Source organism: Prionailurus viverrinus, chromosome C1, assembly GCF_022837055.1.
Source record: "Prionailurus viverrinus isolate Anna chromosome C1, UM_Priviv_1.0, whole genome shotgun sequence".
NCBI classification, from domain to species: Eukaryota; Metazoa; Chordata; class Mammalia; order Carnivora; family Felidae; genus Prionailurus; species Prionailurus viverrinus.
In genome coordinates, this window is record NC_062568.1 from 67,437,838 (window position 1) to 67,456,234 (window position 18,397).

The 18,397-nt window shown below is 40.8% G+C and overlaps 1 protein-coding gene across 3 annotated transcripts in view; it reads left to right on the plus strand.

Moving 5' to 3' along the window:
* The window catches only part of PLA2R1 (phospholipase A2 receptor 1), a 126,603-nt gene that overhangs the window by 10,202 nt on the left and 98,004 nt on the right, over nucleotides 1-18,397 (plus strand). For 2 of the 3 annotated variants that reach the window (XM_047870178.1, XM_047870176.1), the window contains exons 2-3: nucleotides 7,368-7,751; nucleotides 10,379-10,552. In XM_047870178.1, the coding sequence (XP_047726134.1) occupies nucleotides 7,368-7,751; nucleotides 10,379-10,552 (558 nt within the window). The remainder of the gene's footprint in view (nucleotides 1-7,367; nucleotides 7,752-10,378; nucleotides 10,553-18,397) is intronic. The other variant, XM_047870177.1, reaches the window with a different exon arrangement.

The window sequence follows — 18,397 nt, forward strand, 5'->3', positions numbered from 1 at the left end:
ATGCTGCAAGCATCAGAAATTCCTTGCTTATTGGTTTGCAAAGTCATATTAAGAATCCAGATTTTCTGCACCATTCAGCCATGAACAGGACTGGATTCAGCTGCTTACCACATCCTTTCGTGCTACAGAGTAATCTAAGTAAGGAACATAATCGGATCTGAATCCATTGTTCACTGGACAGGACAAACCCATATTTGTGTAGCTGGAAAAGGTCAATACATCTCAAGAGAGAAGATGCTTACCTTCAGATTGGTTACAGGGGAGAAATGCCCTCCCCACTACCTTCTGGATCCCTTCCATGTCCAAACTGAAATAGAATAGGCCCCCTCTTATTCACGGGGGATACATTCCGAGACCCGCCATGGATGCCTGAAACTGCAGATAGTACCAAACCCTATATATATTATGGTTTTCCCTATACATATTTATGATAAAATTTAATTTATAAATTAGGCACAGTAAGAGATTAACCACAATAATAATAAAATAAAACAATTATAAGAAACTATAATAAAAGTTATGTGAATGTGGTTTCTCTCTCAAAATACCTCATTGTACTGTACTTACCCTTCTTGTGATGATGTGAGATGATAAAATAACCTGTGTGATGAGATGAAATGAGGTGAATGTCGTGGGGATTACAACACAGTGTTAGGCTACCTGTGACCTTCTGTTGATACCTCAGAAGGAGGATCATCTGTTGCCTGGGCACGGTTGAGCTTGGGTAAATTGAAACTGCGGAAAACAAAATGGAAGATAAGGGAGGAGGGGGGCTGCTGTACTGTCAGAACAGAAAGGGACTAAACAGATTCAAGAGATGATACAGGGCAGGGAGTGCATGAGCCCGGCACCAGCTGTGTGGGTGGATACAGCAGAAGAGCTTTAAACCCAAGGAAATGGGGTGGGAGATTGAAACTGGATTGCATTTGGCAAGCTGTGGCTTCCCAATAGCTAGTTGTCAGCATTGCACTTGATGTGAACCATGTATGTGAACTTTTCCTTCCAGTTCCCTTGACATGGAGGAGCATTGAAACCAACTTTCATGGTGGACTTTATTGAATACCAGAAAGCCCTTTGCTTGCCTAAAATCCACCAGAAAAAGAGCTTCATTTTAGGAATTGTTGTTTTATTGTTTGTTTCAAGTGTTTTTGTGTGAAAAGTACAGAGACCTCACGAAGTCTTAACACTTCAAACCTTATCTTATTCACGTACTACTTCAAACCTTCAGCCATTTCTAAGAGCTGCCTAAAGCCAAAGGGGCACCACAAGGCGGGTGGAGGTCACGGGAAGGGGTGCTGAAAATGAAGTGGGGGGCCTCAAGAGAAATGTCCTACAGGTACCCTCAATCAGCACCGTTCAAACAGACAGATCAGATTATAATAGTAGCCCCAGGCTGTAGACTCCAACCTCATAGTGTCATAGAAACTGGCAGGCCTCTGCCAGCCACCTGAACACCTGAGCTAGAAAACAAGTCATTGCAACTACCTTTTCCAGAATCCTCCCATTCCATCAATTGCCAAATCTTGTCATTTCTTCCCTCCTTGAATTAGTTTTATAGTGACTGGAGTCTCACTACTCCCTCCTTTCCTTTCTCGCCACAGCCAGCTGAATTGACACCTCAGTCCCCTTGCTGGATCATAGCAAAAGTCCCCAGATTGTGCACTGGTTCCATTCATGGACTGTCTCATCCCACCTACAGGAGAATTCCTCCAGGCCAGGAATTTGGACATTTGCCTCACACCTATATTCTTAGCACCTGAAACAAGGCTGGGTACACAGTAAATGCTCAATAAGTGTTTTTGCTGAATGATTCACCATGCTAATTCATCTACACCACAGCCTCAGTCATGCTTTCTATTATTCCCAATGCTCCCTCTCATATGAAGAATAAAAAACAAATTTTTGAATAAAATTCAAGTTCTTCATAAAATGACCCCAAACCACCTCTTTCCAACTTTATATTCTATAACCACCAAAGTCTTTTACATAGGTAGGCTCTCATCACCCTAGAGCTGATTATTTTTGTCACTTCTGAACTTTGGTGACATTCGCTCTGTGCCCCTTTGTCCCACTTAACCAGCTGTGCATCTATAGACCTCCTCCACTATTTGGAACTTTCTGTCTCTGCAGTGAGAACAGGTTACCATGTCTGGCCAGTTCACCAAGGTACCTCCGTGTGTGACAAATGTTACGTCCCTAATAAATGACTGGTGAATGAAAATGCGTGTGTGTGTGTGTGTGTGTGTGTGTGCGTGTGTGTGTGTGTGAGAGAGAGAGAGAGACAGAGAGAGAGAGACAGAGAGAGAGAGAAATTGAGAGAGATAGAGAGAGGGAGGGGGGGAGAGAGAGAGAGAGAGAGAGAGAGAGAGATTGAAAGAGATTTCTCTGATAGGCCAAACCTATCCCTTCTAGCTCTGGCTTCCATGTCATTGCGCTTCTCTATACCTCTGATGTCAAAATATATCTTGACATTGTTATAGTTCTTTCCATATATTTCATGATGTACTCCCAGGGATTACAGCAACTCCTTGAGGGCAAACACTATGACATTTATACCCTTTTTTCTGCAGGCTTCCTAACACATACCATACTAGGGACTGAAAAAAATGTTTGTTTGAAACTTTAAGTCTTCTACCTCAAATTGTTTGGCAACAATCTGCAGCAGTTTATTTTCTACTTTATAGGTTATAAATTAATGTATGTAAATAAAGCTAGACCTAGACCTATATGGTCCTCACTCTGCATATGGATATTAAACCTCTAAGACAAAATACATTTGGAAAAAAATGTAAAAAAATGATTTGATTAAATAACCCTTGCAGTCCCAGCCAGCCTTAAAGTTCATGATTCTGGGTTTATGGATAAAGTCAGTCTCCTCCAGGGGGAGCTGAGTGGCTCAGTTGGTTGAGTGTCCAAATTCAGCTCAGGTCATGATCTCACATTTGTGGGTTTGAGCCCCATATGGAGCTCTGTGCTGACAGCTCAGAGCCTGGAGCCTGCTTCAGATTCTGTATGTGTGTGTCTCTCTCTGCCCCTCCCTCACTCATGCTCTGTCTCTCTCAAAAATTAAAATAAAATAAAATAAAATAAAATAAAATAAAATAAAATAAAATAAAATAAGAAAATTTAGTCTCCTCCAAAAGGCCTCATTCCTTCCGGTGTTGTTCTCAGTCTCCTCCCTGGAAAAGGGGCAAGTGTGTGCAAACACACACACTCTCCCCACTCCGAATGATCTGATGACACTGAGGAGTCATGCCCACCTTACACATGACAATAGTTGAGGATCCAGTCAAGTATTCTGAATTCTGGGCTATTTTCTTGTTCTTATTTTTCACCACTTGCTTTAAAGGGCTATTTTTTTTTTTTTTTTTTAATTTGAGAGAGAGAGAGAGCACGAATGGGAGAGAGGGGCAGAGGGAGAGACAGAGGGAATCTTTAGCAGGCTCCACACTCAGCGGGGAGCCCAACACAGAGCTCTATCCCACGACCCTGGGATCATGACCTGAACTGAAATCAAGAGTCAGATGCTCAATTGACTGAGCCATCTAGGTGCCCCAGGGCTATCTTAAATGTGGTTACAATGTTTTCTTTGGCACTGATGGAACCTCCTTCTTTTCATTAACTAGGAGTATTCTCATGATTTCAGAAGAAATAGGTATACTTTTAAGGGACAGATACTTAGGCAAATAATTTCTCTATCTCTAGTGCCCTACACAGTGCCTACCACATGGCTAGCACCCAATGAATGCTTGTGGAATGAAGTAATTTTCTATATGCAGTCAAAAAAGGATTACCTTGAACTTAAATTCCACACTTGATCAAGGAAGCATTCTCCTCCCATTCCTTCGAAAAGTACATGTTATCCTGTGGGGCAAAGGGTGGGTCTAAAATGATCTCCTCAGAGGAACCCAGAAGTAGAAAGTAGAACTGTCTTCCATGGATTTTATTCCATGGAATAAAAAAGAATGAATATTAGCTTGTAAGTTACTTCTAGTAAATCAATCCTTTTTCCCCTCTTAAACTTATAATTATGAAGGGAAGTATAATAACATTTTACTGCAAAGAGATTTAGTAATTCTGGCAGTACTTCATTAATCACTTAATCAGTGTTCAAGCAGAACTGATGTCCTTGACATATATAATCAATCTTGATTCCTCCCACATTTGATTTTCATACTTTTTAAAACCTGACTATAGACGCTAAGGATTGGTGGCTTTTTTTCACATTATGTGTTTGTTACAGACAGCCTATATATGCATATAATAATGATCATAATATTGATACCCGTATTGGGTCTCCTCAGAGTTTATTTGAAGGCAATTGTTTTCTCTTCAGTGAATTTATGGAGATTAATGGTGCCAGGACCAGATTCTATTATAGTTTAATGGGAAAATGGGATTGGGTCATTTTTTAGCTTAGTGTGGCATAGTATTCTTTTGGAGATGGCATATTTATTGTTATTGGTAAGCCAGAGCTACTTGTTTATGATACATTCTGAGGAACTTTTCCAAAGCTACATTCTAAAGACAGCTGGGCGTGAAAACATAATAACACTCCAAAAGTGAACAGCATGGGATGAGGTGTGTCTAATATCTTCTGCTTCAGGAAGGTATTTTTATGATCACTAGTGTAACTACAGAAGTTTGATTACACCACTCCTTTTCTCTTAACACTTAATAATTTGAACATTTAAAAATATTTATTCATCCAAAATGTTAGTAATATATAATGTCCATGTTGACTTAAAGACCATCCATTTGCCTATCCATACACTGCTTGTCAACATTATGTGTTTTTCTCTTTCTTATAAGAGAACTGCAGTATAGACTTTACAGGTAGATACTAGTTTGGAAGATGAACAGATGGAGACTCTTAATTCATGATTGCACGTATATTTGAACAAACAAGAAAAATATTTTGTTATCTTGATTTTGAAGAGTATTTTTCCTCCATAAAAGGTGATCTCAGGATCATTTAACACTAAAAAGTCTACACACACTGTGTGCTACAGAAGCTAGAGTAAAATGCATTTTTCTGCTAATGATAGAAGTCTTTGGGGATGCCCATATTAGCACTCTTCAGTGTTCAACCAGATCTGCAGTTGCATTTGCAGACCAAGAATCAGGAAGCCAGAGGGATAAGAGTAACAATAACAATACTAACAACTTGCTGAAGTCTTCCCATGCCAAAGTGGTGTGTGATGTGCTTTGCATGGGTTACATAATGGAATGCCCTTAACATCCCTATGAGATCAGTATCACACATGCTGCCAGTTCAAAAAGGAAAGGTGAGTCTTACTGAGATTAAAAAACTTGCCCAAAGTTCCAGACTGATCTGCCTGATTCGAGAGCCCTCAACCACTCGCCAGGTAGGCTGTCTACCCATCTTAGGTGTATAAACTGAGGCCCAGAGAGCTGAGGTCTAGCCAGTAAGTAGGTGGATATATTTGAACAAGTAAATGAGATAGAAGCTAAACTACAGAACAGTTATAGTAAAATGACTTTCCTTTAGTAAAAAATTAATGAAACTCTGAGCTAGCTAGAAAGTAATTAGGAGATTACAACAGAAATTAAGGTTAACGTTCTACCCAGGCGTGAAAAGGTGAAAAGAAGAGTTGGAGAGAAGGTTAATTATCAGAGTCTACATCACATTGGCAAGGGGCAGATTTGATCTTGAATGACTATTACTAATAACCATACAGACATGGTCTTCATTAGGAAAACAAATTTCCTGATCTAAATGAAATCTCCCTAAAACCATTCATTCTCTTCCCCCACCCAAACACACACTCCCTTCTCTTTTGCTCTGATATATGATGATCAAAGCAATTTTCTGACAACTAATTCAACTCCTCAAATATACGCTTATAAGTAAGGTTATCAATTATTAAATGAGGTATAGCTTTCATTAATACATTGACAATCTTTTTTTTTAACAATGTCTTAAGTGATTTTGGTTACTGTAAATCAATTCTCAGCCTAAGTAACTTAGGAAAAAACAAAAGAACTTTCCCCTTGTCCCCATGCACAAGGAAGCCCGTTCCATGCTATTCCAAATCCCTAGAAGGCCTCTGCCTGTCACTTCTATACCCCTGCCATAGGACACGACTTGCCCCGAATCAGTCATTTTAAAGGGAAATTGATAATGTCCCTTCAGATTTTTAAAGAATGGACAGGAGGTAAACTACAAGAAGAGAGAATAAAAGAACTCTTGGGCCTGACCAGACATTCTGAGCTGGGTAACTCAGGAAGCCTAGGCCTGCCTGCCTACACAGGCAGACCTGTACAGCTGCTAGCACATCTAATCAACGTCAGGCATTTACTCAACTTCTAAAACATGTTCAGTACACTCTGTGCTTAGACTGAAGAAAGTAGACGTGATTTCTACCTTCAGAAAACCTACGAGAGAACAAGTTCATAATTGTATAACCGGTATCTTCCAGGCCAGTGATGAGGTGTAGTCAGATGGCAGGCAGGTAGCTAATACCCATTCCCTGGCTGGGCCCTTCCAGTTTTTCCACAGGAAATTCACCCAAATATCTTCAGGGCGTTGGAGGTTCAGAGGTGCATCACAAAAGCCTACTCTCTCCATATCTCCCTGTGGCCTGTGTGGTTTTGCCACTGCCATGGTGCTCCAGTACCTCCCATGTGAAAATACACATGATGGGGGGGCCCGAGTGGGGGTCTTGGGCATCCACTTGCTGCTGGTACCACTTAACAAGTATTCTATAGTGAATAGGCCATCCCCACCCACAGCAAATGTCCCCACTTTTTTTACTCCACCTGGACTCAGCACAGAGAGCAAATTGGAGAAGCTTTTCTTCCCCACCAGCTTTACACCTTGTATCAAGACACAAAGCAACACTTTGCTTCTATCCTTTCGGTTGCCTGTAGGAATTTGATGGTAGAAGTTTTCATTTCAGTGGCCCTTGATTTGGCTGCCATGTTACTAATATTCAGGCGCTTGTCTAAAGAAAACCAAAAGATCCCCATACCTCTGGGCATGCAATGTCCCTCCCATTTAGCCCTGAGTATTATTACCAATCCTTGCTCTCTCTCCAGTTGTGGTGAGTTCCTTCACCATAGTACCTCTCCCCTGTGGATTGATAGGCAGCCTTTGCTACTGGCCATGGAGGTCTTAGATCACTTTCTCATTAGTTCCAACAAGTCCATTTATATTTCCTAAGAAACGCTTCTGTTTTGTGCAAATAAAGCCCTTCTGGTGGATCCATCCATCACCTCAGATCTGTTCAAAATGGCTGTAAATTGTCACATACAACATCTTAGACATGCACACCAGGATCCTCATGACACTAGTTAATGATAAATGAAAGTTCCATGCCACGTTTCCTATTTTGTTGTTTCAGATAAAGGAATATTCGTTATCCAGAGTGAGAGCCTCAAGAAATGCATTCAAGCAGGCAAATCTGCACTGACCCTGGAGAACTGCAAACCAGCAAACAAGCACATGCTGTGGAAGTGGGTTTCAAACCACCGCCTTTTTAACATAGGAGGCAGTGGTTGCCTGGGTCTGAATTTATCGAATCCAGAGCAGCTACTAAGCATATATGAGTGTGATTCCACTCACGTTTCCTTGAGATGGCGCTGTAACAGGAACATGATCACCGGCCCTCTCCAGTACACGGTCCAGGTGAATCACAACAACGTGCTTGTGGCCTCATGGAAATATCTTCATAAGTGGATTTCCTACATGTCAGGTGGTGGAAGCATTTGTGAATATCTGCACAAAGGTAAAAAATAATTTAAATGAAAGTACTTATGAAATCACATACTTAGAAAGATTATCCCTAAGTAAAGATTTGTAAATTATATGACAGCACCCAGAGCCTCAAGGGACTTCTGCTAAATACATTTTAGTTGCTACTTGCTTATCATAAAAGGATTATTGGAATCTTAGAATGAACTTGCTAAATTCAGCTAATGAAGCAAACTCAGAATTTAAAGGTTTTAGAGGAGAAAACACTTAAATAACTCAATGGAAAGGGGACGAAAGAACAAGTATAGGAGACAAAGAGAAAATAAAGGTGGAAGATAAAGTCTGTGAAGTAAAGACTTGTCAGGATGAATAGAAGAACCTCCCCTGCCATGGTTTCTATTATTGTACAAACTCAGCCCCAGGTATGAGCATGTCTACGGAGCACCTCAATGCCTCCTCATGCCTGCCTGGCATCCATGTGATGGTCACGTACAAGGCATTGAAAGATAAACCACACACGACTGTCAGGAACAATTGGCAAGTGTCAAGCGGTGGGAAGAATGGTTTCAGGAGTGGGGGCTTTCATCCTCCATAGCTCTATAATACTTGACATGTTAAGCGGGAAAAAAAAAAACAAACATAAAATGGCATAAATTCTGAAACTGCAAACCTGTCTCTTAGATTCTGTTCTGTAGCTTTCCTCATTCATTCATCCATCCATCACATATTTATTGAGCAGTGACTGTTTCTCGGGTGTCGGGCTGGGCATTTAATTTATAAAAGCTAACAAGACAGATGTGGCTCTTGACCTCATGGTGCTCTATAGAATTATGCCTTAACAAGAGCATAGTCCTGTTGAGTCATGCTTAAGGCCAAGGATGCCCCAACTCTAGGAAGGAGAGCAAGGAACTCCTACAATCCAAAGCAGGACTTTCTCCTGTACCTACAAGGAAAGAATAAAGAGAGACAGAGCCAAGAGCAGGCCATTAGCAGGACTCACTACGATAAGTAAGTGCTGCAGGCCAGCACTCTGAATAGTCTACAGTCCTAAGGAAGAACTTAATATTTTGCTTTGTGTTAATTTTTTAGGCAGATACTCACATTCCTATGCACTCAAGTGAAGACTGAGCAGAATTCAGAGGACTGAAACAAGGGGATGTGTCCTGAAACACCTGTAATTCCTCAACAGCCCAAACTTCTAGGGCCAACGATGTGGGGTGCTCTTGGTCTAGCCCCTGCCAATTGTGGGGAAGGAGTGGGAATCTCCACAGCTGGCCCTTCCACTCCAGGACCTGTTAACTTAATCGAAGGCAGTCCTTATCCCCCTCACCATTGAAAGCCCCTGCTGAGTCATGCTTAAGGCCAAGGATGCCCGATTATTGTAATACTCTGAGAAGGCAGCCAACAGGCCACCTCTTCACACTCCTCTCTCCTTGACTACAATAGAGGTCTCCTAGCTAGTCATCCCATTTTCCCCTCTTGCTATGTAGGTTCTGTTTGCTACCCTGCACCCTGAGTTAGTCTTTAAAAATGGAAATCTGATCATGTCATTTTCCCATTCAAAACTCACTTGGTGACTTCCCACTACCCTCAGGGTAAAGGCCAAAATCCATAATGTGGCAGAGCTGGCCATTTGTGAGCTGACGCTCCAGTACTTCCCCAGTTGCACTTCCTCTTGCACCTCCTTGCTCTTTCCATTCGCCCCACACATGTTCTCATTACAGGCCCTTTGTATCTGCTGTTCCTCCCACCAGAACAACTCTTCTGCAAAGACCTGCACCCTCACCTCCCCCAGTTCTTACTCAGAGAGGTCTTCACTCACAACCCTATCCAAAATAGGGCCCCTCCACCCTTCAAACACACACACAGTCATTCTGTCTTCCTACCCTGCTTTGTTTTTCTTCATGACACTTACTGCTACCTGGAATTATGTGTTTACTTGTGTATTTGCTTTCTCTTTGTCTCTCCCCAGTAGAACAGAAGCTTCATATGAAAGGGAACATCTGCAGGTTTGCTCATTAGTACATCCCCAGTGCTGGGCACATTAAATGCTCAATAAATATCTATTGAATAAAAAGAAGTAATAGATGCCTATAAAACTCCTGAGGTTCAGATGCTGATCTCTGATGTATTTGGGGAGTGGAAGGTATTGTAAAGTAAAACTCAGGGCGGCTCAGTCGATTGAGCATCTGACTATCGATTTTGGGTCAGGTCATGATCTCATTATTGTGGGATTGAGCCCCAGGTCGGGCTCTGCGCTGAGTGTTGAGCCTGCTTGGGATTCTCTCCCTGCCCCTCTCTAGCTCATGTGCTCTCTCGCTGGCTCTCTCTCAAAATAAACATTTTTCTTAAGTTAAGAAGTAAATCTCCATTTAATTTTCCTTCTCATCCATTAACAAATACGTGTGCTACTGTCGCAGGGGCACCACAGTAAATAAACAAGTAGATAATTATGTAAACAAGCCACTTATCAGCATGCTCTCTGAACCCTTGTACTTTTACATACACTAGACAGTAGGTCCTGAGTGTTCTCAGTGATATAGCAAGGGCCTCACCCATTGTAGGTTTTCAGTCGATAAAAAAGTGTATTCACCATATGACAGTTTCCAAAGATAAAGCTGACGTAATACTTATTTGACTTTGTCTTTATCTTTCTCCTAGATTTGTATACAATCAAAGGGAATGCCCATGGAACACCGTGCATGTTTCCCTTCCAGTATAACCATCAGTGGCATCATGAATGCACCCGGGAAGGGCGGGAAGACAACTTACTGTGGTGTGCCACGACAAGCCGATATGAAAGAGATGAGAAGTGGGGATTTTGCCCAGATCCCAGTAAGAACAAAATCTAGGCTTCTCCATATGTCATGAATGAATCAAGCATGATTAGAAAGTTATCTGTATCTAAAGACAAGCACCAGGATTGAAATATTGAAGTTTGAATAAGCACTCTGATTCCATTTATCCAGATTTTGATTTTGTGTTTGTTTTGCCTTGAAAAGACAATTCTGATGTATACTCTTTTTTTCCCTCCTGTGTTCAAAAGATGTTAATTAGCCTTTCTTCACTAAGCTCAGTGCATAAGGATGCTTTAACCAGAATGAAATTATAACACTCCGTATGCTCATTAATCCCAGCTTCCGGGCAGAATACGTCAAAACAAACCTAAATGTGCATAAAACTCATTCTTTATATCTACTTTCAGTCCACCCCCCTCTTATAAGCTGGCTTAATTTCTCCATGTCCAGACTGCTTGTCTTGCCCATTGTCAAGTCCAGGCATCAGCTAGCTCCTTGATGACCTTTCTAAAATCGCTGTTGCCCTCATTATTTCTCAACAATGAGTTCTCATCTTGATTCCCTTTCCTTATTACTCAATTTCTAGCTAGAACTTCAAAATCTGACACCTGCAATGTTCCAACTTTTTTCTCATTTAGTACTTATTTTATTTTTATTTACCTAAAAGTTTTCCAATAGCTCCTAAATACTGAAGAATATTTACATATACCTTTTACTTTCTATATTCAATGTCCTTCACCTTGGTTCCTGCAAGTCAGAGTATTGCTCCTACTATCTCATCTTCGTGCCCCTCTCCTTCGTATATTTAACAAAATGCAACAAATAAATTTGAAGCAAAAGCACATTGAAGAGATGAATTCCAAAGAATGTGATTTATAAGTTATCTGTAGAATTGTTTTGTAATCTAAGAACCAGTATAGTTTAGTGAATAAAAGAGAATATAGGCTTTGAAGTCAGACAGACCAAGACTGGGGTCCTTTTCCTTTTCAACGATGAGATCTTGAGTCTCAGTTTCTTCACCATAAAGTGGAGATCATAACAGTACCTTTTAGAGTTATTGAGATCCAATTAGATGATGCATCTAAGGCAATTATACTATCTGGCACATGGTAAGCACTCACCATGATTAGCCATCACCATCAACATGTATCATCATCAAAGATAACTTATCTTTTCAGTATGCACTTCTGAATCAATGACCCCTTCTCTTTATTGTCTGTCAACAGCACTAAGCCAGGCATAGCAGTGAATACCAAGAGTGTTAGGACTTAGGACCCTGCCTTCAAAGAACTTGGCCTGTAGATGTAATACAGTACAGATTTGCTCTATGCTGGAAAATGCAAGACTATATTTGATATGATATTCTAGAATCACCTATGGCATAGGTACAAATACATATCCTGTCCCCTCTCTCAGACATGCAGTGAGTCCAGTGTCTGGGATCCAAGGATCTGCATTTTTTAAATTTAAACTCAAGCTAGTTGACATACCATGTAGTCTTGGCTTCAGGAGTAGAACCCAGTGATTCATCTCCTACATGTGGCACTCAGTGCTCATCCCAACAACTGCCCTCCTTAATGCCCATCACGCATTTAGCCCATCCCCCTGTCCACCTCCCCTCCAGCAACCCTCAGTTTGTTCTCTGTATTTAAGAGTCTCTTATGGTTTGCTTCCTTCTCTGTTTTTATCATATTTTTCATTCCCTTCCCCTATGCTCATCTGTTGTGTGTTTTAAATTCCACATATGAGTGAAACCATATGACATCTGTTTTTCTCTGACTGGCTTATTTCACTTAGCATAATACTCTCTAGTTCCATCCACACTGTTGCAAATGGCAAGATTTCATTCTTTTTCATCACCGAGTAGTATTCTATTGTATATAAATACCACATCTTCTTTATCCATTCATTAGTCAATGGACATTTGGGCTCTTTCCATAATTTGGCTATTGTTGATACTGCTGCTATAAACATCGGGGTGCATGTGCCCCTTCGAATCAGCATTTTTGTATCCTTTAGATAAATTCCTAGTAGTGCAATTGCTGGATCCTAGGGTAGTTGTATTTTTAATCTTTTGAGGAATCTCCATACTGTTTTCCAGAGTGGCTGCACCAGTTTGCATTCCCACCAACAGTGCAAAAGGGTTCCCCTTTCTCCACATCTTCGCCAAGATTTGTTGTTTCCTGAATAGTCCATTTTAGCCATTCTGACAGGTGTGAGGTGGTATCTCATTGTGGTTTTGATTTGTATTTCCCTGATGATGAGTGATGTTGAGCATCTTTTCATGTGTCTGTTAGTCATCTGGATATTTTCTTTGGAAAAGTCTCTATTCATGTCTTCTGCTAGTTTCTTCACTGGGTTATTTGTTTTTTGGGTGTTGAGTTTGTTAAGTTCTTTATAAATTTTAAATACTAACCCTTTATCCAGTATGTCATTTGCAAATATCATCTTCCATTCCATTGGTTGCCTTTTAGCTTTGTTGATTATTTCCTTTGCTTTGCAGGAGCTTTTTATCTCGATGAGGTCCCAATAGTTCACTTTCGCTTTTATTATCCTTGCCTCCAGAGACATATCAAGAAGTAAGCATCTGCATTTTTGACAAGTACCCCAAACGATCCTGTTGCAGATAATTCTTCATCAGACAATTCATAGCATGCAGATAATCCTGTGCCACATAGATCCATATACATAGGTGATATTAAGACATTTAACCACTAATATGTTACGTGCTATTGACCAATCCAAGTAGAGACTTTAGCATGGAGGTTAGGAATCCCAAAGGCCCAGTGCTGGTATTAACCCCTCAGCTGCTGGAATGTGAGGAGGTGGGATGAAGGAAAAGATGCAGGAGAGACTGGCACAACAAGGGGCCCTCAGGGAGCTCAGGATGGTAGCTATTCACCAACCAGCATGAAAGTGTTTCATTGTTTAATAACTGCTTAGTCATTAACCTTCTCTATCTGAATCTGAATATCTGTATGTAGGTAGATGTATTTATAATCCCTATGCTCCTTAGATTCTTGAGTCAGATGTCCTATCATTTGCATTGTCTTCTCTTTCCATTTCTATCTCTCATAGATGTCCTTATTAAAAGTACCTGAACCAACACCAACAGCATTAACATGTATTACACTGTATTCTTGAGGTTCTGTGAAAAGCCCTTTACCATCCTCTGTCTCTTTTTTTTTTTTTTTTTAATTTTTTTTTTTCAACTTTTATTTATTTTTGGGACAGAGAGAGACAGAGCATGAACGGGGGAGGGGCAGAGAGAGAGGGAGACACAGAATCAGAAACAGGCTCCAGGCTCTGAGCCATCAGCCCAGAGCCCGACGCGGGGCTCGAACTCACGGACCGCGAGATCGTGACCTGGCTGAAGTCGGACGCTTAACCGACTGCGCCACCCAGGCGCCCCACCATCCTCTGTCTCTTATGCAATTATTATTTCCCAGATGGAAGCCTGGGTGTAGTGGTGCTTGGGGCTTTTCACCCCCTGTGCCACCCCAGTCTTCCGATAGCGCAGAAGCTGCTTCTGCTTCTGCTTGACAGCCTGCTAGTCAGCTCTCCTGACCTTTACCACAACCAGTAGTGCATGTATATTTGTAAAGTGCTAAATTACAGTTCCAGTTTTCTTCTTTTCTTGTTACTTTTAGTTCCTGGTGACCAACATAACTCAAAACGATGTGTCAGAGGGTGAAATCCGAGCAAGCTGATGGCTCTTTCCACAGAAGCAACAAGTGGATAGAATAGGGAGGAGTGAGTGGAATAAGATTTGTGCTTCTGTATATCATCTTTCTTAATGGAAGTTTTTAGTATCTCAATGTAAAATGATGCTTCCTTTTTTAAAAAAAAGATGATTGTAAGTGAGCAAAATTTAAATTTAATATTACTACATATACAAACACACTGGCAGTGAAAGATGCAATAAAATACCTATCACTATAAATTTTCAGGAACAAGGAGATATATAGAAATCTCTCTGGGTTTGTTTAGAGGCAATTCTTTGCCATCCTAAGTACCTCTTAATTGTGTGTTTTATACAGCTGGACAGTCATGCTTAGTTAGCTTGAGATATTTTTAAGACACTAACCTCTGAAATAGGCTGAGGATTGCCCTTGAACCTTATTCAGCTGATACAGTTTTTTTTTACCACTAACTTCAATGGTATAACAGAGCAGATTGGTACTAACACGGATGTATGACTGCAAACCTCACCTAAGCCTTCAACACTGGTTGCAATGCTATAGTCTTTTGTCATGCTGCTCACTTGCTCACCACAGTGACACTACCAACCTCTCTGTCCTCCTCTAACGTCTTATCCTACCCCCGATTCTCCTTCCTGATTCTCCTGACCTGAAATGACCTGAATTCCTACTCATAATGAAAACAGGATCTATCAGAGGGGAAGTTTTGACAACTTCCTGGTCCCTAACCTTTAAACCTACTTGGGTCTGCACCCATCTTTTTTCCTCCATCCTGTACAATGGTGTTCCTCCTTCTACCCTAAGGCAAATTCTCCCCCACCCTTGGACTCCAGAGCCCCACATTCATCCTTCTCCAACCTGTATCTAAGTGTTTCTCAATGTGTGATCCCCATTCTGGCAGGATCAGCATTCCCTGCAGGCTTGCTAGAAATGCAAATTATCAGCCATAGCCCCAAACAACTATATCAGAAATTCTAGAAGTGCAGCTCTGCAATCTGTTTTAACAAGTCTTCTAAGTAATTTCAATGCACACCACTCTACTGGATTCTTCTTCATTAGCAGTCAAACATGCTCATGTCTTAAAATAACATCTTAAAAATAGTAGGACACCTTCATCCCCACTTATGCCTCCTGAAAACACCCATGTCTTTCACCACTCCCCAACAGACAGTTCAAAAGAATTGTCTATACCTCTTCACCTTGCTTTCATTTTCTCTGTCTCTCCTTTACTTCTATGACAATGCATGCCTGATCTCCACTTCCACAAATCATTCATTCATTCAGTCCCACAAATTTGTATTGAACACCTACTATGTGCCAAGCTCACTGCTGAGATTACAGCCATGAACATGAAAGATGAAAGCCATAGTGCCTAATGAAGTTCGCATTCGAGAATGATACCCAAATTAATATATAATTACAATTTTTGATAAGTACTACTTTAACAAAATGTTGTTATCAGTAAGAAATCTAATTTAAATTTGTGAGTCAAGGAAGGCATTCCTGAGTATGTTGTATTTAAACTCTAGTCCAAGAGATGAGTAAGCGTTATCAAGATAGAAAGTGAGGGGATGAGATATCCATTCACAGGTGCATGGTGCAGCAGTGTACCAAGGAGGCAAGCTGAAAAGAAGCCTATAGGCCTGGTCAGCACTGGGTGTACCGGCAATAAGGGAATATATTGTTTGAATAGAACTGAAAAGAAATAATAAAACCAACTACAGGTTAATCTGCTTTTGACTCACCGTGCACATGCACTGACAATTCTAAACAACGTCCGTGATAAAATACTGTTACCTGTCGAGGGTGACTGCTTCCCCACCATCACTCCCAGCATGCCACTAGCCATGTGTCTGAAGGCTTTGAGGAGGGAAAGAGGTGACTGCTACTATCTAGGAAAGGCAATGTGGCAAGAGCACAGTGAGTAAGGGAGAAAGGAACAAGACATTCTGGAGAGGTTGGCAGAGGTCAACTCATGCAGAGGCAAGATAATTCAAGGTGTCCTAGGGGTAAAGAGTTACCTAATTCTAACTATAAATGGAAGCTATAAAAGGATCTTAAGCAGTGATGTGATAATGATTTACAAAATTTTAAGGGTCATTCTGACTTCTTTATGGCAAATAGCTTAGAAGGGAGTAAGAGAGAAATCCTGGAGATCAGTTATAAGGCCACATCAGTAGTTGACCCAGGGATAGTGGTGACTTGGGTTAGGTAGCAGAAAGGGGATTGGAGAATAGATGTATTGAAGATCTAATTTGGAGATAGACTGAATAGGATGTGATTGTCAGGAACACAGCTGAGCTGGAGAGAAGGAGCTGAGCTGTCGGGTGCCTGAGTAGTTGATTCAAGCAACAAGCCAAAAATGAAAGAGTTAAGCCTTTCATCACTTACTGTCAGATGTAAGCAAGAGCCTAAAGTGGGAGGAAGCACCAACTCCTCTTGTTCCATTTTTCCTTATGAAATGGCACACTGGTTGAGGGTCAAAAGGATCAGAGGGCCCTGAACAAAAGCTTCCTCAGTTTTGTGGACTCTGGGATCAAGGGTTAAGGGGGGGAGAAAAGCTAGTAGTGGAAAAGGACTGAGTAAGAGTCAGAGTGAGTAAAAGTGTCTTCAGAAAGTTCCCCCTCCTCCACCCCCAACCTCAGCAGAGGTACATGAAGAGGATATCATCCCAAGGCCGCAGATAAAGAGGCCTAGAAATGAAGGTTCCAGGGCTAGGAATGCAAACAAGTGAAGAGCATGATGGGCCAGGGGACCTGAGTCTTTGACTAAAATTCCCTTCAGAGACTTCAGTGCACTGGCTATGAACCAAGTCTGATGTGGGAGTGCATCCTTCCCCCATGAAGTCTGCCAGGTAAAACCTTTGTAATTGCCTATGGTCAGGCCTGAAAAATCATATATAGATTTTTAACCAGGAGGTGGGACTCCTCACTGGTAAGGAGAGACTTAAAGGAGATAAGGGAGAAAATGAGATGTTAATTAAGACCCCAGGTTTCTGATATGCATAGCTAAGTTAATGGAGATACAGATTTGGAAGAGACAATCAAGCATTCAGACTGGAACTTGTTACGTATCAGTCAATCATGTGAGATGTGGACTAGGCAGTTAGACGTAAAGGCCTCTAAATATCTGAGAGTTGTAGTAATGGATTAGATAGTCTAGAGTATGTGTAGAATAGAAAGAAAGGGGTTCAGGCCCAAGTCTTAAGACCTAAACACTCAGTTTGACCAGAGAAGAATGAACCAGCAAAGGAGACTGAGACCAGGCGGCCAAAGAGGTAGAAGTGTAACCAAGCATGTAAAGTCAAGAAAAGAGAGTATATCTGCCAAGAGAGAAAGCTCAACTTGCCAAATGTGGCTGACGGGCTTGATTTGACAAGATCTGAAACTTAAGTGTTTGCTGGACTTGGCAACATGGAGGTCATTGATGGGCTTAACAAGATGTGCCCTAGTTGCCAGACTGTGTGGGTTAGAGAGTAAATGGAAAAACAGAAGAGGAGAGAACACTTCCTAATTCATTCTGTGAGGCCAGTATTACCTCGATATTGAAACCAAACAAAGGCATTATAATGAAAGAAAACTACAGACCAATATTTCTCATAATGTAGATGCATAAATCCTCAACAAAATACTGGCAAACAGAACTCAACAACATACAAAAAGAATTGTATACCATGATTTATCCCAAGAATGCAAAAGTGGTTTAAAATCTGAAAACCATTAATATAATACCCATATCAATAGGAAAAAGGGCAAAAGCCACATGATTATTTCAATGAATGCAGAAAAAAAATATTTGACAAAATTTAACATCCCTTCATGGAATTAAAACAAAACAAAACAAAACAAAACACTAAAAAACCAAGAGCAGAAGGGAATTTCCTCACCCTAATAGGAGCATCTATGAAAAACCCACAAACAATGTAATTAATGGTGAAATACTGGATGCTTTCCTCATATGATCAGGAGTCAGATGAGAATGTCCACTGTCACCACCTCTATTCAACATTGTACTGGAGGTTCAAATCAGGGCAAGTAGGCAAGAAAATGAAATAAAAGGCATCCAGATTGGAAAGAGGAATTAAAACTATCTCTATTTGCAGATGACATGATCTTGTACATATAAAATTCTAACGAATCCATTAAAAAAACAATTACAAGTAATAAACACATTCATAGGAT